This window comes from Meles meles, chromosome 20, assembly GCF_922984935.1.
Source record: "Meles meles chromosome 20, mMelMel3.1 paternal haplotype, whole genome shotgun sequence".
In the NCBI taxonomy this organism is placed as follows: Eukaryota; Metazoa; Chordata; class Mammalia; order Carnivora; family Mustelidae; genus Meles; species Meles meles.
The window spans coordinates 58,843,634-58,869,739 of record NC_060085.1 but is presented as its reverse complement, the minus strand read 5'-3'; the positions used below and the strand labels follow the sequence as shown (position 1 = coordinate 58,869,739).

The 26,106-nt window shown below is 45.6% G+C and overlaps 1 protein-coding gene across 1 annotated transcript in view; it reads right to left on the bottom strand.

Annotated features, from left to right (window-relative positions):
- RUVBL1 (RuvB like AAA ATPase 1) overlaps positions 1–15,315 on the bottom strand; it is a 44,207-nt gene extending 28,892 nt beyond the window's left edge. Inside the window, exons 1-3 of the mRNA XM_045991542.1 lie at positions 15,098–15,315; positions 10,811–10,897; positions 3,222–3,354 (exon numbers count right to left, since the gene is read on the bottom strand). Of these exons, the coding sequence (XP_045847498.1) occupies positions 3,222–3,354; positions 10,811–10,897; positions 15,098–15,238 (361 nt within the window). The 5' untranslated portion in view covers positions 15,239–15,315. The remainder of the gene's footprint in view (positions 1–3,221; positions 3,355–10,810; positions 10,898–15,097) is intronic.
- Positions 15,316–26,106: the final 10,791 nt, after the last annotated feature.

Here is a 26,106-nt window from a genome sequence, read left to right as displayed (position 1 = left end):
CACATGCACTTATGTAAAAGTCAGTTTTGTCAGATTTTGTTGATGTCAGAAAAATACTTCTCAGTAAATAAAAATGCATTTTAGATGTACTCAGACATCTGAGTCAGTTATAGTATCTTACAGTTTATCTCATTAACCGGTAGTTGAACAAAATCTTTGGCACATGTTCACTGAGTTTTTTGTTTTTTTAAGATTTTATTTATTTATTCAAGAGAGAGACACAACGAGAGAGGGAACACAAGCAGGTGGAGCGGGAGAAGGAGAAGCAGGCTTCCCGCTGGGCAGGGAGCCGGATGTGGGATCCCACCCTGGGATCATGACCTGAGCCGAAGGCAGATGCTTAACCACTGAACCACCCAGGTGCCCTGCTCACTGAGTTTTTAAAAAGGACTCAGAAAGATTTTAAAACCTGAAAAGGGTCTTGCGACCCATGTCCACTGTTATTGCAGATATGATGCAAAGTTCAAAGATAGCAGGACACGTTAAGAACACCGGCTGAACCTCACAAACATGAACACTGCTCAAAAAGCTACACCTGCAGTAGGTTCCATTTAGATAAAAGGTAAGGAGCCAAATTCAGCCCCACTGCTGTTACCGGCCCTGACGCAAACACACAGTTCTGGCACCCTGCAGGTTGGCCTGGGAGAGATGAGTGGCTATGACCAGCCAGGGCCTGGCAACGGCTGCGTGCTGGCCCTGCTCTGTACCACGAGCTGACTGGTGACTGTGTTTACCTCATAATTAATTGTTAAACTACATGTGCGCTGCACCTACTTTTCTATATGTACATGGTATTTCAGTTTAAAACAGCCACCAAAAAAAATGCAGTGTTTCCAGTAACAAAGATTTCCGCAAGGAATATTTTGCAGTTTAAAAAACCCCGCATCTACATAACACAAAGCTTAGCCTACAGACACAGCTCACAATCCCTCTGGCTTAGAACAAGAGTCCCACGCTGGGGTGCTTGCAGGGACCCGGTGAATATCCACGCAGGCCCCCCAGGGCCAAGCCCGCTCTCCCAAGAAGCGCCTCTCAGCCCCAAACTGGCTCAGCCCCAACCTGGCTATCACTGTATGGGAATGAACGCTTCCCTCCGAAAGCCAGAAAGGAGGATTTTATAGGACATTCCCCAATTTCTAAACACTGGCAACTAACTCCAACTCTGTGGGACATCTGGGTGGCTAAGTCGTTAGGCCACCCAGGGTCCTGAGCCTTCAGCTCAGGTCATGATCCCAGGGTCCTGGGTTCGAGAACTGCGTTGGGTTCCCTGCTCAGCAGGGGGCCTCCTTCTCCCTCTCCCGCTCCCCCTGCTTGCATTCCCTCTCTCTCTGTCAAATAAATAAATAAAATCTCCAAAAAAATTTTTTTTAAAAATAAAAGCCCTGTGTAAACCAAACAAAGTATATCTATTACCAGACACAGACTGAGGGCTATCTTTAGCTAAAGGCTTCTGTTTTCTACCAGCTTTACAGTCCATCCCCTTTTCTCATTCGGAAAAACTTTACTAAGCATCCACTCTGTGCCAGGAACTGGGGCTGCAGTGGATATTCTATCCATAGCAGACATTTAATAAATACCCAATCTGCCCCTCTCCGTTCTTTCCCACCCCCCAACATGGCCACCTCTCTTTCTTACACCCCATCTCATCCTTCAGGGAATTCTGTCAGCTCTACATCCCACTACATCCAGAATCTGACCACTTCTTATCACATCTGCCATCACCACCCTGGCCCAAGCCCCCACCACTGCTCAGACTCCTGTCTCCCTGCTGCCCCCCTCACTCTCCTCACTGTCCACTTTTCCATCCCCCAGCCAGATGGATTCTTGGACAACCGAAACTACTCTCCAACTGCTTTCTCCTTTCACTCAGCAAAAAATGCAAAGCCCTAATCATGGCCTCAGGCCCTACATGATCGTACCCCTGACCTAGACTTTAGCAGTCTCAAGGCAAGGATTGTGGGCTAGACAAATCTACTCTTTCTTACTTTCCTCATTTCCTCGAAGTTTTCTAGCAATTTTCCTTCTTAAGAATGTTTACTTTGGGGGCACCTGACTGGCTCGGTTGGTGAAGTGTTTGCCTTCAGCTCAGGTTATGACTAGGGTCCTGGGATTGAGCCCCGAGTCAGGCTCCCTGCTCAGCAGGAAGTCTGCTGCTCCCCTTATGCACCTCTCAATTTGTGTTCTCTCTCTCACGCTTTCTCTCAAATAACTAAATAATAAATAATAAAATCTTTAAAAAAAAAAAAAAGACTGTTTACCTTGTTTTGACAACCAAAGGGCCTGGAAAACTGTACAGGCACTCTGACAAGTGTTCATAACCCATGACTCAGCAATTGTATCCTAAAGACAGGCGCCCACGTATGCAGACAAACATCAAGTAGTTTCCGATATCTTAAAAGGAACAAGGTATTTCTACATAGATATGATGGAAGCTGGGATTTTCCCAGAGCTAGTGCAACAAAAATGGGGCAAGGAGACTGACCCAGACATCCTGGCTGACAAGAAGTAAATATTTGGGAATGGCCATTTTCTTTTCACAGCAGATCTTTATAGCATGGGCTCTAGAACCAGATACAGGTTCAGACTGTAGTCCTGCTACTTACTAGCTGGGTGACTGTAGACAAGTCATTTAACTTCCTGAAACTCTGTTTCATCAGATGCAAAATGAGTCAGAGCGCTTTCTCTTACGGAACAAAAGGCTAAAATCAATGTTGGAGGGGCCTGGCATATAACAAGCACTTGATATGGTTGCTCCCAGCCCCGCAAAGGTGGCACCATAAGCCTGAAATCTCTGCCTGTCCCCACATGGTTTCTGCACTCTCTGACAGGCCACAATTCTGGTTCGATATCCAGGATCAGGGGCATTCCAGCATCACGACACAGAAAACTTTTGGCTTAAGTCCAAGCCTTTTCAGTGGACAGTCATCTCTAAAAGCATAAGGCTGCCGGGAAAATCTGACTTGTTTTCTAAAAAATCACTTCACAGCCACATGTATTTTGTCAGGTGAGAAACCCCAGCCCCAAGCCAAGGCCCACATTTGCCAACTGCTAAAGTGCTTCAGTTAGAAAAGTTGGGTTCTTGTTTGGCTTGCAAAGATAACACTAACGGTGCCAAACGAAAATGGTAGTACAACAAATAAAAGTCATAAAGGCATTCACACAACAAAACAGCTTCAGAGCACTGGGCAAGTGAGAACTCTTGCCACAGACGCGATACTCACCAATGGCTCTGCGGAAGTTCTCCATCAGCACCTCCGTCTTCTTGATCTCCGTGGAATAAACTTCACTTCCCACCATCGGGCAGAAAGGGACCTTACTACCCAGCTCCTGAGCAATAGCCAGAGCTAGAGCTGTCTACAGAAAAAGTGGAAATGCACTTGTTTTACATTCTTGAAAATAGAATAATTCAGAAACATGTGCTATTAAAAAAATATGAACCAGGAATAACTGAAAATCTAGTCCTAGTTGTAACATCATTTGACATGTTTCACACAATAAATGCTGAAAGACTTCTGTGGACAGGCAATTTATAACCCAAATGGCATCTTTAATCATCCCTGTAATTACAACAGTTAACACTCACTGACACTTACAGCGTGGCCCCAACTCTAAGTGCTTCACGTGACCCTCTACTCACCCTATGAAATAGACACTAAACTCTCCCCACTTTACAAATGAGGAAACGGAGGCATGGGCGAGATTAAATAACACATCCTGGGAACCATAATCTAGAAAAAGGCAGAGTGGGAACTTGAAGTCTCCAGAGATTGTGTTCCCGTCGTAATCAGTAGTCTTCTAAAAACACTTTCCTCAGTATCAAAATAGGGCCCTGTCCTAATTGCTCTGAAGGCTACTCCAGAGTGGTTTTTATAGGCACAGGAGGACACCAATCTCCAGCCCATCAGAAAACCACTAATCAAAGAATGAATCACATGGCATTCGCTTTGTATTAAGTGGCCCGCCCACGGTGAAGAATGACAAGGGAGCTAAGTTCTGAAGCTATGAGCTGGTCCTAGGTTACACTTGAACATGGCCTTGTAAACTACAAACTGATTTTTAGTCAGAGAGCTACGGTTGGCAGATCCTAAACACAAGCAGACTTAACAGCTGCATGGTCATGTATCGAGTATGAAAATCCAAATTGTTAGAGCTGGTACAGGACAGGGAAATGCCATGGTGTCTGAACGCCTGTTTTCATCTTTGCTCAAAACAAGAGCCCGAGTAAGGTCAGTTTCCAAAGTGTACAGACTAAGCAAGAAAGCAAGCCTGCACTAAACAACAAAGTAAATCTCTGAAACTGTATTTCAAAGCTGGCCCGGTAAAGGTTCCTCTTAAAAGGGTTCCTCTTCAAAGGAACATTTTCAATGCCATTTCAGTGGTAGTTTTGAGGCGGTAGAGTAATGTTAGAGGATCAGCACATAGTGTAGCACAAAAAGCACTGGCGGGGGTCACCGGTGGCTTAGTCAGTTGAGTGGCTGCCTTCAGCTCAGGTCCTTCAGCTCAGGTTGTTGTCCCAGGAGCCTGGGATCGAGCCCCAAGACACGGGCTCCCGACTCAGCGGGGAGCCTGCTTCTCTCTTCCTCTGCCCCTCCCCCTCGTTTGTGTGTGTGTGTGTGTGTGTGTGTGTGTGTGTGTTTGCTCGCTCTCAAATTTTTAAAAAATTTTTTTAAAAAAAGGACTAGCAGGGGTGCTTGGGTGGCTCAGTCGTTGGGCAGCTGCCTTGGGTTCAGGTCATGATCCCAGGGTCATGGGATTGAGGCCCATATCAGCCTCCCTGCTTAGCAGGAAGCCTGCTTCTCCCTTTCCCGCTCCCCCTGCTTGTGTTCTGTGTCTCTCTCTGCCAAATAAATAGGTTAATAAATCTTAAAAAAAAAAAAGCATTAGCAGGTGGGGCAAAAACTGGGTTGTAGTCCTCATTCTGCCACTAATTTTCATGATGACCCTGCGTACACGGCAAATCTCTGGTGCTCAATTTCACCCCCTGCCAAATCAAAATCTGAGCTTAAATCGTAAGTCACCAATCAGTCGTCCACAGCCTGGTTCTGTTTCATCCTGCTGAGTCTCATTCGTGTTTTTAAACTCAATTTGCTGCCCGATCTTTAATGTTGGGAAATTTCACATAAAAATCCAGGTATTTAGCTTCTTTTGAGGAATGAGGTCTGGCCACAGTGAGCTCTCATTACCATGTCGTGGCGCCTGGTGTGAACCTCTGGAACAGCTGCCACCTTCGGTGAGGGCAGGCGACTCTGGCCTCTCTCGTGCTTGTACTCAGGCACTTCCCTCACCCCCATGGCCTGAGGCAGCATCTGAGTTTGTGCCCTCGGGGCCGACACCTCTAAAAACTGTTATTCTCTGGTACTCTAACAGCAAAGGGAAAGTCTCTGCAGCGTGACAGGGTACAGTGTGAGAAGCAGACTCTAGTACCACACCTACCTTCTATCCAAACCCACCACCTTCTCGGCCACTCCTCTTTCACCCAGGTTATCTGCACAGGCCCTGCCTCCACACCTTCAGCTGTGAACTTCAAAGACAGAGACTATATCTAGTTCAATGGCACCCCCCCATCCTCTACCTAATACAGAAGAGATGATCAATATCCTCCCACTGAAGTAAAACAACTGCATGGTTAAGAAGTGCTTCAGGTGGGGCGCCTGGGTGGCTCAGTGGGTTAAAGCCTCTGCCTTCGGCTCAGGTCATGATCCCGGGGTCCTGGGATCGAGTCCCACATCGGGCTCTCTGCTCAGCAGGGAGCCTGCTTCCTCCTCTCTCTCTCTCTGCCTGCCTCTCTGCCTACTTGAAATCTCTGTCAAATAAATAAAATATTAAAAAAAAAAAAAAAGTGCTTCAGGTGCGTCTAGTTTCTTCCATTTAATGGTTCCCAGAAGGCAGGTATACAATATAGCTACCACACCCACTTCTGTGCTAGATGGTGCTCATCACTTGCATGAGGTCTCACTGAATCCTCCCAACTAGCCTATGAACTTGGTGATCTAGTATTTGATATTGTGTTTGATATCTGATACTGTATTTGATAGATTTAGAAACTGAAACACACAAACAACTCACCCAAGGTCAGTTACCAAGCAGCAAAGCCAAGATGCAAACCCCACGCCCCAAGACATGATTTCTTAGTGAGCACCCCTAGGTAAGTGGCAAGTGGCACACAAAAAAGAGGCTGTTGCCAAAAGAAGTCTGAAAAACCTATTTTCAATCTGAGCTGAACATCTCCTTTCTCCAGAACCTAAATATGAAGCCCCATTATTAATAACGTTGAGGTCCTCAAGAGTGGATTTTCCATACGAACCACATATTTGCCGCTCTACAACAAGCACATTTCTGCCTGCCACTTAGTTAAGCTGCCTAAACCATGGGTCCCCTAGTGCACTGTAAAGCAGGAGAGTTACCACACACCTTCATACACACGGACAGAGGCTGTAGTGCTGAGAACTTCTCCTATTTCCTAGGAGGAAAATGCTACAATATTACAAAAGGAACAAAGGGGGCACCTGGGGACTCAGTTAAGCCTCCAGCTCTTGATTTTGGCTCAGGTCATGATCTCAGGGTCACAGATCAAGCCCGGAAGCTGCTTGTCCCTTTCCCTCTGCCCCTCCCCAGTCCTTGCACCAGCACATGGGCTCTTGCTCTTTCTCTCTCTCAAATAAATAAATAAAAGGAATGAAGAATTTATGCTACCAGGAAGATGACACACCAGAAAGAGCCATGGAAAATCTTTCCTGTTACAAAACACCCAGAAATAAAGAAAGAATAATAAAAAACCCAGAGTAGTAAACTACTGTCACCTGGAAATCTCAAAAGGTTTGACAGACAGGAGAAGCTTCAGCAAGATACAGTGGTAAGAGAAACCCCTGAAAAAAAACAAGGCCTGAAGGACCATGCATGAGTAGAGAAGTTGAGCCGTAACAAAAAATACCCTGACGTACAAGGTGTAAACTTATCCGCCCTGCCATGGCTCTGGGTGAGGAGAAAAGTCTCCACAGCATGCTTTCAAACCACCTTCGGATTAGTCTTTACACTGCTGACCAGAAAACCCACACCACAAAATTCACTGCGAGTGCCCTGGGCAGGGCAGTCGGGCCCCTCACAAGCACTCTCAGAAGAAGCTTCACGGACTTGATCAGCCAAACACGAGCTCATAAGCAGACAGAGAATACAGAAAAAAATGAAGAGACTGAGGGCGCCTGGGTGGCTCAATGGGTTAAGCCGCTGCTTTCGGCTCGGGTCGTGATCTCGGGGTCCTGGGATGGAGTCCCACATCGGACTCTGCTCAGCAGGGAGCCTGCTTCCCCCTCCTCTCTGCCTACCTCTCTGCCTACTTGTGATCTCTCTCTCTCTGTCAAAAAATAAATAAAATCTCTAAAAAAAAAAAAAATGAAGACACTGAGTCATGAACAAGGAAAAAGAGGTTATCAAAAATAGCCAGATTTTTTTTTTAATCCGTATTTTGAAGAAAAAAAAATTTCAAACTTAACAAAACCAAAAGCAAGCTAATACATGTGGAATGACAGATTTGGAAAATCACCCTTTCTCAACCAGCCAGGTGGTAACTGATACAGCAATAACCATGAGGGAGGGCTACACCCTTACAGTGAAAGGATATTCACAACATCTCAGCGCGTCACTTCCGATTACTAATTAATTACAAAGGGAATCACGACCTTCACAGCAGAGCTTGGCCTCTGGCCCGTCTGTCCTGTCAGCTCCTGCTGGGATGCAGCGGGATACAACATCACCAGTGCAGGGTTTCATTAAGTGTTTAATGTCTCCTACTGATGAAACAATCAGACAATCACTGCAGGCCAGCTGAAGGACCTTCTTACAAAAGAACTGTCCTGGACTCTTTAAAACTGCCGATGTCAAAAAAGAAAACAAACGAAAAAAGGCCAGGGAGGGTAACTGCTTAGGTAAAAAGAGATCAAAGACACAATTATATTCTGAATTTAAAAATATAAAAAATGAAACAACCTCAACCTGGAATGACTTGGAGAAATTTTAATATACACTAGGCACCCACTAATAATGTTAGCAACATTAAATTTTCTTGGGCGGACACTGGTACTTTGGTGTCAGAGGAGAATGTCTTTGCACTGACTTTCACATGGTTCAGAAATAGCGAAAATGCAAATGTTAGAAAATGTTTACAATTACTTATTTCCATGTGGGGTATAAAGGGGATCACCATCCCATTCTTCCAACTCTGTTTAGGTTTCAAATTTTTCAAAATGAAAAAAAGAATATTCAATGGGTTGAATTAAACAGGAGCTTAGTTATAGCCTACAAAACAATTAGACTGGAACAGAGGTCTAAAGAAATTGCTCAGAATGCAGCAGAGCCAGAGAAAGAGAAAATATGAAAAAGAGGCTGAAAGACAAGACACAGTAAGGCGCTCTGGCCCGGGGCTCCCCAATGCTGGCACTACTGGAGCTCTGTGCTGGATAACTCCTTCCCGTAAGGTCCGTCCTGCGCACGGCACGGCGTTTGGCAGCACTTGCGGCCTCCTCCCATGAGATGCCAACTGCGGTCCCTGCCTAACCAGCTTCTGACAACTAAGACTGTCTTTAGACCTGGCCAATGTCCCTTACGGGGACAAAACTGCCTAGGGCTGAGAACTTCTGCAATCAGACGTCATCTGACTGGAGTTCCAGAAGAGCACAAAGAGAAGAAGGAAAGGCAAGGTCTAAAGAGGTGAAACTGTAATGGTACTGCACGTCCCAGTGAAGAGGCATCAAGAGACACATAGTGAGATACCAAACCAAAAACGTCTCAAGAACAGCCAGGGAAGACAAAACCCTCAAAACTAGACTTTCAAAAGCAAAAAGAAAAGCCAACAGGTAGCAAGCATCAAGAGCATACAGAATACAGAATACAAGAGAAAACAGCTCTCCAAAAAATTACATATCCAACATAAAGATCTTTCAAAACAAGGGCAATAGGGACGCCTGGGTGGCTTAGCCATTGAGCGTCTGCCTTCGGCTCAGGTCATGATCCTGGGATTGAGCCCCGAATTGGGTTCCCTGCTCAGCAGGAAGCCTGCTTCTTCTTCTCCCACTCCCCCTGCTTGTGTTCCCTCTCTCGCTGTCTCTCTCTATCAAATAAATAAAATCTTGGGGCGCCTGGGTGGCTCAGTGGATTAAGCCGCTGCCTTCAGCTCAGGTCATGATCTCAGGGTCCTGGGATCGAGCCCCGCATCGGGCTCTCTGCTCTGCGGGGAGCCTGCTTCCTCCTCTCTCTCTCTGCCTGCCTCTCTGCCTACTTGTGACCTCTCTCTCTGTCAAATAAATAAATAAAATCTTTTTAAAAAATAAATAAATAAATAAAATCTTTAAAAAACAAAACAAAAAAACAAGGGCAACAAAATACTTAGAAACCTGAACTGGCCACCAAGAAACTTCTAGAAGCAATTTCTAAATGATATACTTTAAGAAGAAGAAAAATGGAGGGAGAGGGAAGGTCTAAGATATAAGAAGGAACAGTAAGCAAATAAATGGTAAATACATTGAAGAACCAGATGTTGCCTGCAGCGTGATTATTTATTTGACAGAGAGAGATCACAGGTAGGCAGAGAGGCAGGCAGAGAGAGAGGAAGGGAAGAAGGCTCCCTGTTGATCAGAGAGCCCAATGTGGGGCTCGATCTCAGGACCCTGAGATCATGACCTGAGCCAAAGGCAGAGGCTTTAACCCACTGAGCCACCCAGGTGCCCCTTACATGGCACTTTAAAAGCTCCTCACAAATACAGCACTTCCTCCTCTGTTGTAAGAAACCAGTATACGATATACCATCAATTCAATTACATGATTTCAAAGTGATAATTCAAGTCATTATCTTACAACTGACTGGTATAACCACCATCTGAAATGAGGCATGTGCTCCTTCAGTAAAGGTGAAGATACCTCCCTCGGGTCCCCACAGCAAGTCAACACCAGAGCTGGAATTTAAAGCTAATGTCTTTACAAACACAATCCCAAGCTCCTACATTCCCACAAGTGGCCCTGTTGAGGAACATGCATGACTCAGGCTGGGGGCTCTGGTCCATTTCGTGTACCCGCCCAGTCCTCTCACAGACCCCAACAAGCCTACTGCCTCCTCTGCCTGGAAGCCCCTTCTCTGCCCTGCAAAGCCAAACTCTCTCCCAACCCTGTAGGGCAAATGTCAAGTCTCGACCCTTCCTGCTTTACCAGGCCTCAGTACTACCTCCGGCTCACATCCGACCGCATTTAAGACATTAAATATATAATCGTATATTTATTATGATTACATATTAAAAAGTATAGGTCAGTATCTCACAGCTTAGTGGTCAACTGAAGTATTTTGTGCTCTTATGGTTTCCTCTCTCTGCCCTGGACACTGGAAGCCCCTTAAAGATAAAAAGCATCTAATTCCTTTCTTCTTTCTCTTTTCACCATTCCTCACACAACCTTCAAAAAAATGGTCACTGACTGATTTTCTTTCCCCCTCAAGTAAGATGTCATCCCCAAGATTTAATGAAGTCCTAGGCCAACAGAAATGTATTTCCAAGGCAAAGGAGACTGGAAAGAGATAAAGGACAAATTCTAGAAACAATGGAGGCCCCTCCAAGGACTTCATCCTCTCTTCTTTGGAGGTCAGCCAGGATAATTTGAATTTTAGGAGCACGGATTTTAGATACTCAATTGTATTACTGCACATTAGTTTTTCAAACATACATATAACCAATTTAGCTAAACAAAGACTAGTTAAGACACGAATTCAATTTGGCTTAAACATTAAGATCATTCTCTTGGGTAGATTTGAAAAATGAAAGAAAATGAGTACCTTGCCAGTTCCAGGAGGTCCTGCCAACAAGACAGCTCTTCCAGCCATTTTCTTGCTTTTGATTAATTCTACTATCACACCACATGCCTAGACACCACAATGGAAAGAAATAATAAATCAGTATTAAAATGTTTCACATGGGGATAAAGTCCAGTTTCTGGTCCAAACAATTCACATATATTCAGACAATGCCGAGCGCCACTCCACTGCAGGCAATGTTCTAGGTATTGGGAGCAGTGGAGGGTGAGAGAAAAGCAAGCCTTGTGGTCTTGTGGAAGGGACACACACAAAATCATGGTAGATTACTACTGTAGGGCGCCCAGGTGGCTCAGTGGGTTAAGCTTCTGCCTTCGGCTCAGGTCATGATCTCAGGGTCCTGGGATTGAGCCCCACATCGGGCTCTCTGCTCAGCAGGGAGCCTGCTTCCGCCTCTCTCTCTGCCTGCCTCTCTGCCTACTCATGATCTCTTTGTCAAATAAATAAAATCTTAAAAAAAAATCACTACTGTAAAAAAAAAAAAAAAGCAGGGTGGGGGGTGGTAATGATCTGGGAAGGCCTCTCTGAGGACACTGTATTTGATATATGAAGCTCTGGGCAAAGGGGAGGCAGTGTTCCAGACAAAGGAAACAGCAAAATCAAAATGCAGGAATGAGCTTGGCATATCCAAGGGACAGAAAGGCTGCAGTGACCAAAGCATAGATAAAAGGAGAATGGGAAGATGAGGTTCAAGAGGCAGGCAGGGGCCAGGACTCACAACAGGATTTTAGTCTATAACAAAGTTTGGATTTTAATCTACATGTAATGGGAAGTCACTGAAATGGTCTTAGACTCTGCATCCCATGATGATTTCTTTTTAAAAGACCTTGATGGTGCTATGTAGAGAATGGTTGGTAGGGGTATTAGAGGGAGCAGTGATTTCTAGCCTGGCGGCCAAGGATAGACTCCAGGGGCCCCCACACAGCCTGAGACTGTGAACAAAACTGAAAACAAAACTGTGTACATATGGTCCAGGGAGGAGAGTCACAGCTTTCACCAGAGCCCCAAATTAACCCATTAAGGGTTAAGAATCAAAGCATACAGTACTAGTTGGCCATCAGTTAACTCCCAGAATGTTGCAAAGCAAATGCTGCACTGAGGTTAAACCAAGAGCACCCTAAGATTAATTGAATATCTTTCAAATCCTCAAGAGTAAGTTACTTGGGGCACCTGGGTGGCTCAGTCGTTAAGTGTCTGCCTTCAGCTCAGATCATATCCCTGGGTCCTGGGATGGAGTTCATTCAGCATTGGGTTACCTGCTCAGCAGGAAGCCTGCTTCTCCCTCTCCCACTCCCCTGATTATGTTCTCTCTCTCTCTCTCTCTCTCTCGCTTTCTGTCAAATAAATAAAATCTTTTTTTTAAAATATTTTATTTATTTATTTGACAGAGATCACAAGTAGGCAGAGAGGCAGGCAGAGAGAGAGGAGAAAGCAGGCTCCCTGCTGAGCAGAGAGCCCGATGTGAGGCTCGATCCCAGGATCCTGGGATCATGACCTGAGCCAAAGGCAGAGGCTTCAACCCACTGAGCCACCCATGTGCCCCTAAATAAAATCTTTTTAAAAAAAATTTTTTTAAAGTAATGTTAAACCTTAAGTTCATACTAACTCTGAATACTATTAAGCCATTTATAGCACATACATACATATACATATAGATATATAAATATGTATATATATATAAATGTGTGTGTATATGTGCAAATTCCACAAATGGGTTACTGATTTTTATATATTTTAGAATATTAACTTTATACAAAGAAGGCTGAGAGTCACACTTACTGAACACATATCCCAGGACTACAAGGTTTCTTACATTGACTTAATAACCTAATATATGACTTAGGGCAGGCCAGAGCTCTTCGCTCTGGGTGGTGACAGGGTCTTGTGAACACATCTTATCTCTTCTACCACTGCTTCCCATGGGGACTATGGAGAAGTACCTTGGTCCCACACTTCCACAGCCATTCCAAAAATGTGGGTTTAAAGAATATCTGTGGACGGGCTGTATTCCATTTTGGGCTCAGTTGGAAAAGCACAGTGTCCTGAAGAAAGCCCACAAGCTATTTTCCAGCTGCTGCATTTCTAAGAAGAAAGTAGACTACCCACTGTGGTCTTTCCCTAGAGCCCTGTGATATTATAATCCTCAGCATTTTTGGGGAAGAAACTGTCCAAAGAGTGGATGTGTACTCTTACTGAAACACTAGGACCTCTTCCATTTACTCTCTCTCAGTTTAAGCTCCAAATTCTTTCCAGTGAGATATGTTCAGTGAATTCTAAAATTTAAAAAGAACTGGGAAGGCCTTCAAAAGATCACCTAGTCTAACTCTCTTCATTTTTCAGATGAGAAGATATTAAAAACCAGGGAGACTGCTGATATGACCAGAGTCATTCCAGGACCCAGAAGCTGCAGCAGGATGCCTATTAATTCAATCAATAAATACTGAGCCCTGATAATGAGTAAGATTTGGTGTATATAATAATATTTAATCAACTCTCTTGTCAAGAAGCTCATATTCATAAAGAGGCATAAAGTGTCATCTCAGACGTTAAGAGCACAGATACTAGAGGGCACATGGGTGGCTCAGTCAGTTAAGCATCTGCCCTCTGCTCAGGTCATGATCCTGGGGTCCTGGGATGGAGTCCTGCATCAGGCTCCCTGCTTAGCAGGGTGTCTGCTTCTCTCTCGCCCTCTGCTCCTCTCCCCTACTCATGATTTCGCTAATAAATAAGTAAAATCTTAAAAAAAAAAAAAAAGAAAGAAAAAGAGCACAGATTTTGGAATCAGACAGGCCTGGGTTTAAATCCTGTCTCTACCACTACCCTCTGAATGACCTGAATGACCTACCTACCTAACCTGTGTGAATCAAATCTCCTCCTCTGAAAACAGTTCATAATAGTGGCACACACTGAGGGCTTCAGGATAAAGTGTACCACTGTCTGCAACTGACTTTGAAATCCAAAAGTGGATTGATGGATGGATAAATGAACAGATATACAACAGAGTAAAATGTTCATTGTAGTATTAGGCCCATAGGTATTCACTATACAAGTCTTTTTCTTTGTTAACATCTGAAAAGAGGCAGAGTAAAGTAAGCCACAATTATCAGGGTGGAGGTGAAAACTGGACAACGGAAATAAAGTTGCCTGGTACATAGCAAACATTCAGCCAGTGTTCACTATTTCCAGTAACAGGTCCTCAGTAAGCAGAAGCTGGTAAAGAGAAGTTTCAAAGTCGCCCTGACCCAGTCGATGTTTCCATTTTTCTAAAGGTGATGCTCAAAATAGAAACCAGAGGCTTTTCTTTGGCCCTTTCTTCTGGCCGGAGGCAATAGTCTTAACCTGGTATTAAGTGCAGATGTCTGTAGCTACTAAACCACCGCAAGGCCAAGGGGCATGGATCTCACCTTGGAGCACAGAACACTAAAAAGTGGTTGTAATATCAGAGGGAGAGCACTGATCTGAGAGCCAGCAATACCCGTGGGTACAAATCCAGCGCCACCATTCCTAAACTGAGTGGCAAATGGGTGGGTGCAGTGACCTCAAGTGGGACCCCTCAATTTTTTCATCTGCAATAAAATAATACAAAGAGCTTGAAGGGTTTCATGGTTATCATGTAGGTGAAATGACTTGGCATCATTGCCACTTAAGGAAAGTGGATTTGATTGGAATGGTCAGACGGACGCTGCAGCGTGGTTGAAGCAGACTGCTCCTCTCCCTAATTCTCATGTCCCTCCTTCAGCCCCCAAGCCCTGGGAACCAGAGTGAGTTTTCTAAGGTTGATCACTTCCCCACTTTAAAATCCCCATGGCTTCCCACTGCGTTCACAGAAATCCACATTCCTTACCGTGTCCGAAAAGGCCCTGCGGGAACTGACCTCCACCCAAATGTAAATGATTTTACTTGCCGGTTAAACGTTTATCGTCTCAAACCACACTAAAACGGAAGCTCCATGAGAGCAGGGACCTTAACTAACTTCTTCCCAGCTCATCCCTGCGTCACGGGGAGAGCAAGGCACGGAGGAGGGGCCTCAACAGCGATGTTGTCAATAAGGTGAACCGCCCGCGCGGGGTCATCACCGGTTCTCCTGGGGCTGCCCCTCTCCCAACCCCGGCGCGGACCTCCCTCGCCGTCCCCGCCCTCACAACCGATTCTCAGCGCCCTAAGGAGAGGCCGGCGGGACATCCAAGCGCGCGCCCCGCCCTGAGCCCCCCACTTCAGCGGCCTCTCAACTCCCGGGCCCGCCCGCCACACCTCTCGCGCGTTCTCCTGGCCCACGAGCCCCGAGGCCGCTTGCTTGGCCAGGCCGCTCTCGTCCAGCCCCAGCCCCTTTACGTGGCTGTGGGAGGCGATGCGCTGCGTCTTCGTGGTGCTCTTCACCTCCTCGATCTTCATCTTGCAGACGCCGGGAGCCAAAACCAGCGTGGAAAACGGAGCGCGAGCACCACACGCCCAGCACCTGGGTTACCATGCGGCTGTTACTAGGGCGGTTTGTCAAGGCCCGCCTTACTCGGCGATCCATTGGCGAGGGCGGGAACGCCTCCGCTCTCCATTGGCTCTTGGCTGTGCCCATCGAGGCTGCCGGTAGGGCTCCGCCCACCCACTTCCGGCTGTGTCTCGGGGTTGGCTTCCCCCGCAGCCGGCACTTCCTGCTCTGGTCCTAAGGTGAAAAGGAAAGGGGTCTTATCCGGGGTTTGATAGTGGGGCAGTGAAGCGGGGTGCTGGAGGCGGGTTCCTAACCTGCCATCCTATCATCGCATTTGAACGTCATATCCTTCAGCTCAAGTTATTACCTCCGATTTGGAGATGAAGAAAACAAGTTTAGAGCTTTTTTGACGTCTGCTTCCTTAACCGTTTTCTGACTCCCAAGCCTTTGCCTTGCCTCAGGCCCAGCGCAACCAACCCCTGGTCCCCGGCTCTGCTCAGGATCCTCCCTGGAACTGTCTTCCTCAGCTTCTCCTGGCCTCCAACCTCTCCCTTTATTTAGATAATGTTGACAGTGAATATCATGTTTCCAAAACTACCTCCTTGTAAGGTAGTCCAACTCCTAATACAGATGGAGATGCTGGCTGAAGCACAATAACTTGCCCCCGGGTAACCACATCACTGCACAGAGAATAACCAGAACTGGAGAGCTTGCTGTGGACTTGAGGTTCCACAGCCTGTATAATCCTCATCCCATCCAACAAACTCAGATGATACAGTCAGCAAGTGTCAGATTTGACACTCCTGAATGAAATTCGCACTCCCTGTAACACAATGTACTCTCCCCATCCATCCATCCATCCAACAAACATTTGTTAGCACCTGCTATGAGCCAGACGCTGCGATGCACTGGGGATGACAAGATCTCCAGCACTGACAAGCGAGGTTCTTAGGAAACTTGCAACGTGAGACGTGCAGGGACAGGTATATACACCTGGTGTGCAGCCCCAGAGCAGAGCCATCAAGAACAGCCTGGAGAGCCAGGGAAGGCATCACCAGGAGAGAATGCCTGTGCCAGATCCTGACCAATGGGAAGATATCCTCAGGAGTAGTTGATATGTTACTATTTTACAGATTAGTAAACTCAGGTCCAGAGAAAAGGAGGGACTTGCCTAGAGCTTAAGAGAGCTTGAATTGGGTTTGAAACACACACCTGAAGTCAAATGCTACTATAGTAGTTTCTGACTCTCACATCTTGTATCTATCCATTATTTTTGAATCTAGGTTTCTATTTGCAAGATTATTGGGTCAATGTTTGTCTCTCCCACTAAACTGGAGGCATTGTGAGACCACATTCATATTCCCCATTTTAACCCAAGTGCCTGGCACATAGCCTGACTCATAATTAAGTCTTCTTATGAATTCAAGTAAGACTCCATACCACCACATACACTGTTAATCATGCGGTTTTGCTGCATGTATTTTTAAACACTGGGTTTTGTGGGACTTGGTAATGATTTCTGTCCACGAATGAAAGCTTTTGGCCTTTTCAGAAAACAAAAGAGCAGAGGCAAAACTGGAAGAAGGCTGAATTTTTTACTGGTGGCCTATGTACGTATGATTCGTCAACCCTAGGACTCCCAAGAAGGTTGCTTAGCACCTCATTGACTTTTTTCCTAGTCATAACCCATAAATAAAGAGCAATTCCTTTCACTCCATAGAGAAGGAAATCTTTCCTCCAATTAGTAGTCAAAGTGAAGCATTCTATAGGACTAACTTCTTTCTTTCTCCTAACTTCACAGTTAGGAGAGAAGACCTTTTCTACATTTAGTATTTTAAGCCCCAGATTTTGGCAAGAAGACGATTTCCTTCCAGAGGAAATGGGGAGTGAGGGTTGGGGAATAAGGATTTTGGAGGTTAAGGGAATCGCTAGGAACACTTGATCCAGTGATTTTCAAATCACATTCCATGGGGTTGTAGAATTCCTCTGTGGCCTGTATGTGTGGAGAAAGGGAAAGTTGAGGGAGCCAGATGCCATGCTCATACACACCTCCTCTTCCCCTAGAGCTTTTGCATCATGGATCTAGTCCAGCACGCTCATCTCAAAGATGAGGATACTGAGGCCCTCAGAGGGGATGGAGTTTGTCCAACATCACAGATTGAGGAAGTGCCTGACAAATCTTAGACCCCACATCTTGGTGTAGAAAAAAGCCAGGCCTGATGGCAGAGCCAGACAGTCCTTTCATTTCAACAGATGACTGCAGCAAGCCAGTGTCCGAGATACACAAGATGAGTAAAGGACAGATGAGGCCCACAGTAGTGGACATATTTTGGCTACTCAGCATCCATCCTGCTTCTTCTGGTTACCATCAGTCTAACTTTCTTTAGAGAACCACCAGTCCCTACTTTGAGTCCAAGTGGTTTGGATGGATTGACCCCACACATAGCTTTGTTTCAGGAATGGATACAGGACCCTGGTCTGGCCTGGCCTATCAAAGTATCCCAAACCCCCCCCCCAACAAATGATGATTGTTTCAGAAATATGAGCAGACAGACCAACAACACGGTGTCCTGGTATTTTTACTGGAAATATCAAGAAAGAGACTTGAGGGGCGCCAGGGTGGCTCAGTCGGTTAAGCAGCTGCCTTTGGCTTGGGTCATGATCCCAGGGTCCTGGGATCGAGTCCCACATCAGGCTTCCTGCTCAGTGGAGAGCCTGTTTTTCTCCCTCTCCCTCTGCCTACTGCTCTGTCTGCTTGTGCTTTCTCTCTCTATGTCAAATAAATAAATAAAATCTTAATAAAGAAAAAAAGAGAAAGAAATTTGAGTCATGGGTTTCCAGGTCATCTTTGCCACTTTATGGGAAGACTCTGCCTGAGAATGAAGTCACAAAGGAAAAGAAAGCTTGCAGACATTCCTAATGAAATCCTTTATATTCTCAGATTCCGCCTTGCCCTACTTGCAGTGTAAATGACACTGATATTGGGGCTTAAAATAGATTGAGTTAGGTTTCTATCCATGGGTACTGAAACTCCTTATCAATGCAATGACATGTATACAAGTAATTGTGTGGGCTGCTACATTCCAGCACTATGCTGTGGGACACTCCCAGACCTGCCAGCATTCTCATTCTCTCACTCCTGTGACCCTGGCTCTTTCATCTCCAGTTCTTGACTCCACGTTTCTCCATTCCAAGCTTGATCATCTTGGCTACTTGTTTCTCAACCCACTTCTGCTGCTTCTTTGCTTTGGCTTCTTTCACACTTGACCTTTGAACCCAGAAGCCCAGGTCAAGCCTACCCCTGCCTTCACTGCTGCCTCCTGAAGGCAGAATAAAGAACTCAGTAATGAACTCTCACATGCGTGATCAAGGGTACAAAGACCATTCAGTGGGTCAATGGGAAAGGACAGTCTCTTCCACAAACTGTGCTGGGGAAACTGGATATTCATGTGCAAAAGAAAGAAGTTGGTCCCTTATCTTACAAAATATACAAAAAATTGACTCAAGATAGAGCCCAAACCTGCTCTAAGGAACTTAACCTATAGAACTCTTAGAAGAGGCACACCTGGCAGCTCAGTCAGTTAAGTATCTGCCTTTGGCTCATGTCATGGTCCCAGGGTGTTGGGATAGAGGCTGGAATTGGGCTCTCTGCTCAGCGGGAAGCCTATTTCTCCCTCTGCCTCTGGTTCCCGCCCCCCCCCCCCACCAACCACTGGTGCTCTCTCTCTCTCTCTCAAATGAGTAAATAAAATCTTTGAAAAAAACTCTCAGAAGAAAACATAGTTGTAAATCTTCATAACCTTGTATTTGACAATGGTTTCTCTTTTTTTAAATTAGATTTATTTATTTATTTATTAGAGAGAGAGAGTGAGAACAGGGGGAAGGGCAGAGGGAGAGGGAAACTCTAAGCAAATTCCATATTGGGCCCATAGCCGGATGTGGGGCTCAATTTCATGACCCTGAGTTCATGAACTGAGCTGAAGCCAGGAGTTGGATACTCAACTGCCTGCATCACCCAGGTGCCCCAAATTTGGCAGTGGTTTCTTAAATATGGCACCAAAGGCATAAGAAACTAATGAAAAAATAGAGAAGTTGTACTTAATCAAAATTTCCAACTTTTGGGCATCAAGGACTCTTATCTCTCAACAGAAGTGAAAAAATAACCCACAAAATAGGAGAAAATGGTTATTAGTCATGTTTCCGATGAGTGTTTAATATCTAGGAAATAGAAAGGGCTCCTATAAGTCAACACACGCACAAAAGTGAACAACCCATTAAAACGTGAGCAAAGGACTTGATAGACATGTCTCCCAAGAAGATACACAGATGTCCAATAAGCACATGAAAAGATGATACACATCATTGGTCATCAGGGAAGTACAAATCACTGAGATACTTCTTCACCCCATTAAGGTGGCTATCATGAAGAAGAAGGAGGGAGAGTTGGAGGGGGAGGAGGAGAAGAACATGAACAAGAACAAGAAGGGGGGAGGGGAAGAGGAGAAGGAAGGAGGAAAGAAGGGAAGGAAAAGAAAGAAACAAAATAACAAGTATTGGCAAGGATAGAGAGATATTGGAACCCTTGGGGATTGCTGACAGGAGTGCATAATAGCACAGCTGCTCTGGAAAACAATTCATTCCTCCTCAAAAAGTTAAACACAAATTTACCGTACAACCCAGCAATTCCATTTTTAGGTATACACTCCAAAGAAGTGGAAACAGGAACTCGGCAGATAGCTGTACACCAATGTTCATAGCAGCATTGTTCACAGAAGTTGTGATATTGAGATTTATAATAAGAAGTACATATTTGGTCTGTCAAAAAAGAAACAAGAGATCCAAAATAGAGTCACTTGTGTTAATCCCCATGGCAACAAACGAAGACTAATACTTAACCTAATTGCAGTTTCAACCCCTTCCACAAATATGATTTTAACCAGTCAGTCTGGGATTATCTGGTTAACACTAGTGAGATAATCTGTGTTATAGACCCCTCTCTTCCCCCAAAGGAAGGAGACGTGGCCTGAAATAACTCCTTCCTAGAAACTTCCTTTTTCTGCCCACTTCTTCCTATAAAAGCCTTTCATTTTGTACAACTCCCTGGAACCCCCTTCTGTGTGCTAAGATGGGATGCTGCTCAATTCATGAATCATTAAATGAAGCCAATTAGATCTTCAAATGAATTTTGTTCTTTAACAGGTCTTTGCACTGTTTCTGGTATCAAGCTCCTAAAGCCCTTGGTATTTCCTAAGTTATGAAAGCTCAAATGTGTATTATGTTAATAAGGTGACTTTTGGACTACGCCTTACAATGGGGACTGGTTACCAGGAGAACCAACCAAGGGATTAAAGAGTTGGCACTTTCAATCCTATCCCCTGGCCTCCAGGGAGATGAGAGGGGCTGGAGGTTGGATCAGTTGCCAATGGCCAATGATTTAATCAGTCATGTGTACATAATGAAGCCTCCATAGAAACCCAAAAGGACAGGGTTCAGAGAGCTTGATGAACACATGGAGATTTGGGGAAGATAATGTGCTTAGACAGTGGGAGCTTTCCCCATACCTTGCCCTATGTGTCTCTCTTCATCTGGCTATTGATCTGTATCGTTTGATATCCTTTGCAATGTTAAAAAACAAAATTCAACTGAGCACATTTTAAAGACGTTATTGGCTGGATTCAACAATTCATGAATCGGGCAGCACCCAATTAGCAGAAAGGATCTCTGAGGAGCTGCACAAAATGAAAGACTTTTTAGGCAGAAGGGAGGAGGAATAAGGAAGTCCCAGTTAAAAAACAAAAACAAAAACAAAAACAAAAACAAAACTCCCCCCAAAGTGGGTTGGTGATTGCAAGGTTACATTCTTTTAGGAGATGCAGGCTCTGTCAGCCATATGATCTAGCACCGATCAGACGATTCCTGATCATTGGTTTAAGATTCTATTTCTGGGGAACCTGGGTGGCTCAGTCAGTTAAGCATCTATCTTCAGCTCAGGTCATGATCTTGGGGTCCTGAAATAGAGTCCTGCGTTGGGCTCCCTGCTCAGTGGGGAGTCTGCTTCTCTCTCTCCCTCTGTGCTCTCTCCCTTTGTGTTCTCTCTCTCGTTCTCCGTCAAATAAATAAAATAAAACCTTTTTTTTAAAAAGATTCTATTCCTTGGAGAACCAACACTAATTAAGTCTTGGTTTGGTGATGTGGGGCTTGGCATAAGTGAGTCCACTGGGGGCTTGTTGTCTTGTTTTTAACAGTTTTCCCCTTTTCGATCAGATTCTCAGCCCACCCAAAGGATGTAATCAAGATGTAAAGCATTAGTGTTGCTCCCAGCTACTGCTCTAGAATCCTGTGTTTTGCTGAATCTTTATGGTATTCACAGGTCACAATGTCGGGTTTACATTCTTTTTTTTTTTTTTTAAAGATTTTATTTATGTATTTGACAGAGATCACAAGTAGGGAGAGAGGCAGGCAGAGAGAGAGAGAGAGGAGGAAGCAGGCTCCCTGCCAAGCAGAGAGCCCGATGCGGGGCTCGATCCCAGGACCCTGGGATCATGACCTGAGCGAAAGGCAGAGGCTTTAACCCACTGAGCCACCCAGGCGCCCCGGGTTTACATTCTTTAGGTCAGTTGTTCTCTTTGTTCCTTGCTGGCAGTGGCTGGGAACTTGCATTTAAAGCTTTGGAGAGAATATGGCACACCAAGGAGACTATTATGCTTATTATAAACAGGATAATTCCCAATGTGCAGAGTGCACTTCAGAGCCATGGTACCAAGATCCCAGCCAATCAGCGTCCAATAAGTCAAATACCCAGGTGAAAGAACCACTTTTAAAAACTACTCGGCTTATTCACTGATCTTGCATTCCTACATCCTCACTGGCACTCAGCGTTCAGAATGATGCCCCTTTCTGGTCATTGCCAGCCTAATTGGCACGCTTGTTATTTCAGCCTGAGGCTGATTTCTGGGGACAGAGCAGACAGAGATAATTTTGCTTGTAACTTAGAGGTGGTACAAAGACCTAAAATTAAATAATATTGATTTTTATAGAAGGAACATTTATATGTTCCTTCTATAAAATTATTCCCTTTCTAATTCTCTTTCAACAAGTCTTAGGAGGAAGAGTGTAACTTTAACCCTTTTCTACCACTTGCTCATCTCCCTAAGGACTCTGTAACCAAGGGTTTTGTGGTTCTGCCTACTTTTTGCAAGTGATAGTTTTCTGAGGTATAGGCAAATTCTTTGATTTGAGTTGAAAAGCAGGTTACTTTAAAGGTACATGTTAAGAGGTACCATCCAGGGGCGCCTGGGTGGCTCAGTGGATTAAGCTGCTGCCTTCAGCTCAGGTCATGATCTCAGGGTCCTGGGATCGAGCCCCGCATTGGGCTCTCTGCTCCACAGGGAGCCTGCTTCCTCCTCTCTCTCTGCCTGCCTCTCTGCCTACTTGTGATCTCTCTCTCTGTCAAATAAACAAATAAAATCTTAAAAAAAAAAAAAAAGAGGTACCATCCAGGTACCTGGATGGGACATAAATTATGAAGATAGTGCACATCACTGGGGCAGAAGGAAATGAACAGAACAAGGATCACCTGAAGGAAAGTAACAGGATCAGCGGGCCGGGAACAGAAGGGTCCTGCATTCCCAGCAGCACGGAAGCCTCCTCCTCTGGCTTCAAATCCTGATGTTTTCTGAGCAAGTTATCTCTCTAGGTCCACTTCCCTGTGCCGTGAAACAGCAGTAACAACACTCGCATATAGGATTACTAAGAAAATTAAACGAGATCTTTTACATGGGGCTCTAGTTTCGGGAAGGGCACAGAAAGTAGTGTCAGAGCCTTGGAGTACAAAGGGATGGACTTTTGTCTCCCCCTTAATATTTTCCTTCTCTGTGTGTGTCCTGGACTTAGTGGGTCATTTTTGTCATGCTTTTTTCAGCAGAAACAGTACCTCAGGGAACCCACAGAAACTGCTGTAGGGAGTAGAGGCGGAAGTCAGGCTGGAGACAGGGTCAGGTTAGCAAGGGCTAGTCCTCTGTCTCCTACTGTAACTTCTGGGGAACAGGTTTTCCATTTCAGAAGGCATGTCGCACTGCAGTGGGGGAAGCTAGTGGCATCTACCGAGTCCGAGTGTCAGCCTAGGAAAACAGCCGGAGCCTGCCGCTCCTGAGGGCTTCGAGGGCTCCCGCCTAATGGTGTCAGATGCACGTTGCGGTCAGAGGTCAGGGTCGCCTGGATGAAAGCAGCAGGTCTGAGCAGAAGACAGGCACTGAGTTTGTTTATGGTGTAAGTCTTAGTGATCCTTAAGGTCTAAGATGTGGAGCAAGCCCAGTAAAAGCCTCTGATCAGTTGGGAGGGAATTAGGAGATACTCACTTGTGTAATAAAGATGAAAATAGATTCAGACCTCCAATTAAATGCTTGCATTCATTTCCTATTGCTGGGGCAACAAATTAGCACACACTCAGTGGCTTAAAACAACATTTATTCTCTTAGAGGTCTGGAGGTCAGTGTCCAAAATGGGTCTTAGTGGGCTAAAATCAAGGTGTTGGCAGGGCTTCTTTCCTTTCTGGAGGATCTAGGGGTAAATCCACTGCCCTGCTTTTTCCAGCTTGTGGAGGCTGCCCACATTCCTGGGCTTGCATCCATCTTCCATCTTCAAAGACAGTTATGGCCAGTGGAGCCTTTCATGATACCATCTCTCTGATTCTGACCCTCCTGCCTCCCTCTGAAAAGGACCCTTGTGATTTGAGCAGACCCACAGGATAATCCAGGATAACCTTTCCATCTCAAGATCCTCCAATGAGTCTACCCGCAAAGTCCCTTTTACTATGTGGGGTAAAAGATTGTAGGACAGGGACATCTTTGGAGGTCCATTATACTGCCCCGGCCAGGCTCCGCTCCTGGGAGCCCACCACAGCCCAGACTGATTTCTACAGGTTGCAGTCGTGTCAGAGGACACACTGTTGCATGGCTTGCCCTGGGAAACAATTCCAGGCTTTCCTCCAGTCGTGCCAACTGGATCGCATGCTCCCTCCCCAACCAGTTGCTACCGCTGGACCTGAGTCTCAGGCTCACTCTGGAAGTAGAGGGGAGGCAGTCTCCGCAGTGACCTGGAGAAGAGGTGGCATGATGCCTCCAAGGAGAATCAAGGAGCCTTTCAGAAAAGGAGGGAGTAGATTCTGGCCAGTATAGACTATAATGATCTTGTAAAACATTATCATGCCCATGCATGGATGGAAGAAATGGTCACACAGCCGGCATGAGCTAGGGCTCTGATCTGAAACTATGTGGAACCAGTTCTTGCCAGGACACCCTCTTCCTCACCCTGTCGCTAGTGGCATCAACGTATCTGTTTAGTGCTGGGAATGGCATGCAGCACAGCAGATGGCCCACGTGACAGTCTCATCTGAGGTTAGTATGGGGCACGTTGAGGAAGGTGCATGGTTAACAGAATCGCTGGCAAGGTAGTTACCCTCAGAGAAAAGGGGAAATTTCCATTTCACTCCTGAAGGAATCTTTAGAAGCCAAAACCTAAATCAAAGAGCAAAGTATAATAACTTCCTCTGGGCAAATTTATAATTAATCCTGGATTAATTGGCCTTAATGAAGTTGAATTAATTACTAGCTGCTTGTAAAGAACTTTGAACTACCTTAGTACAAAATGGCATTAAAGAAACAGAAAGGAACCAGCATCGCATTAACATTAAGAACAAATCCCAAATAATCACAATTCTGCAGGCTGTTTCCTGCCAGTCACTTCCCAGGGACCGTGCCCAGCCTGTGGAACTGTGTGAGACCCAGCAGCCTGCTGCAGAGGGGCTTGTATTTGTGGGCTAGAGGTTTGGGGGGGTGAGTCCAGTCAAGAAACACTTAGGGAACATTTGCCTGTGTCAGACCCTGGGCAGTCAAAGATGTGTAAGGAACCGTCAGCCGATTAGGATTGGGGGTGGCAGGGGGTGGCGGGACTTCAGAGCACCAGACTGGCCTAAAGCAAGCTCAGCTCAGTGGGATGGATGTCAGGATAGAAAACTTTGCAACAGTGAGGCATAGTGTGATTTTATCTTGCTGGCAACAACACCCCTACTCCCCCCAGCCCCGGCCCTTGGAGTGAGCTAATGACTAACACCCGACTAGGCAGAGCATTTTATGTCTCTGCTTGGTGCAGGGACACACAACTTCATCCGGGACAATGAGACTCAATGTAACTTGCGGTTGCTGAGGATGTAAGCTTGGCGGTGCTGGCAGCTATCCTGTCATCATGAGGAGAGAGCCTGCCTGCAATGGAAGCAACCCGGAGGGGTGAAGAACAAAGCTGGTGGCTTTGTGTCATCTTCTGAGCCCCCGGATGAGGCTGACGTGAAGATGAGCGCTTCCTCTAGACCTTTTAGTTTAGTCGATTTATTGAACTTAACAAACACTAATACAGCAGTTACTCTATGCCAGGCATTGTTCTAGGTTCCACACAAATCCACTTCATCTAATCCTTGCAACCCTGGGAGTTAGGGACTCTTATGTCCTATGTCACACATGACAGAACTGAGGCACAAGAGGTTCTGTAACTTGCCCAAGACTACGCAGCTTTCAGGTGGCAGGGTAGGATTCCGGCATGAGCGGACAGCCCCTGGAGCCTGAGATTTTAGCAATAGTGAATAGCCAATGGATCTCCTTTTATTGTTTGTTTTTGCTTCAGTCAGTTTCATGGAGGATTTCTGTCAATTATTAAAACTGTGACTAGTGAGGGAGATATGGAGGAAGCTTCCAGAAGCTGTGCCAGGCAAAGGGCATAGCTGGTGAGCAAGTGCAGGGCAAGCTGGGTCAGCATTGTCCGTTTGCAGGATCGCACAGGTTCATGA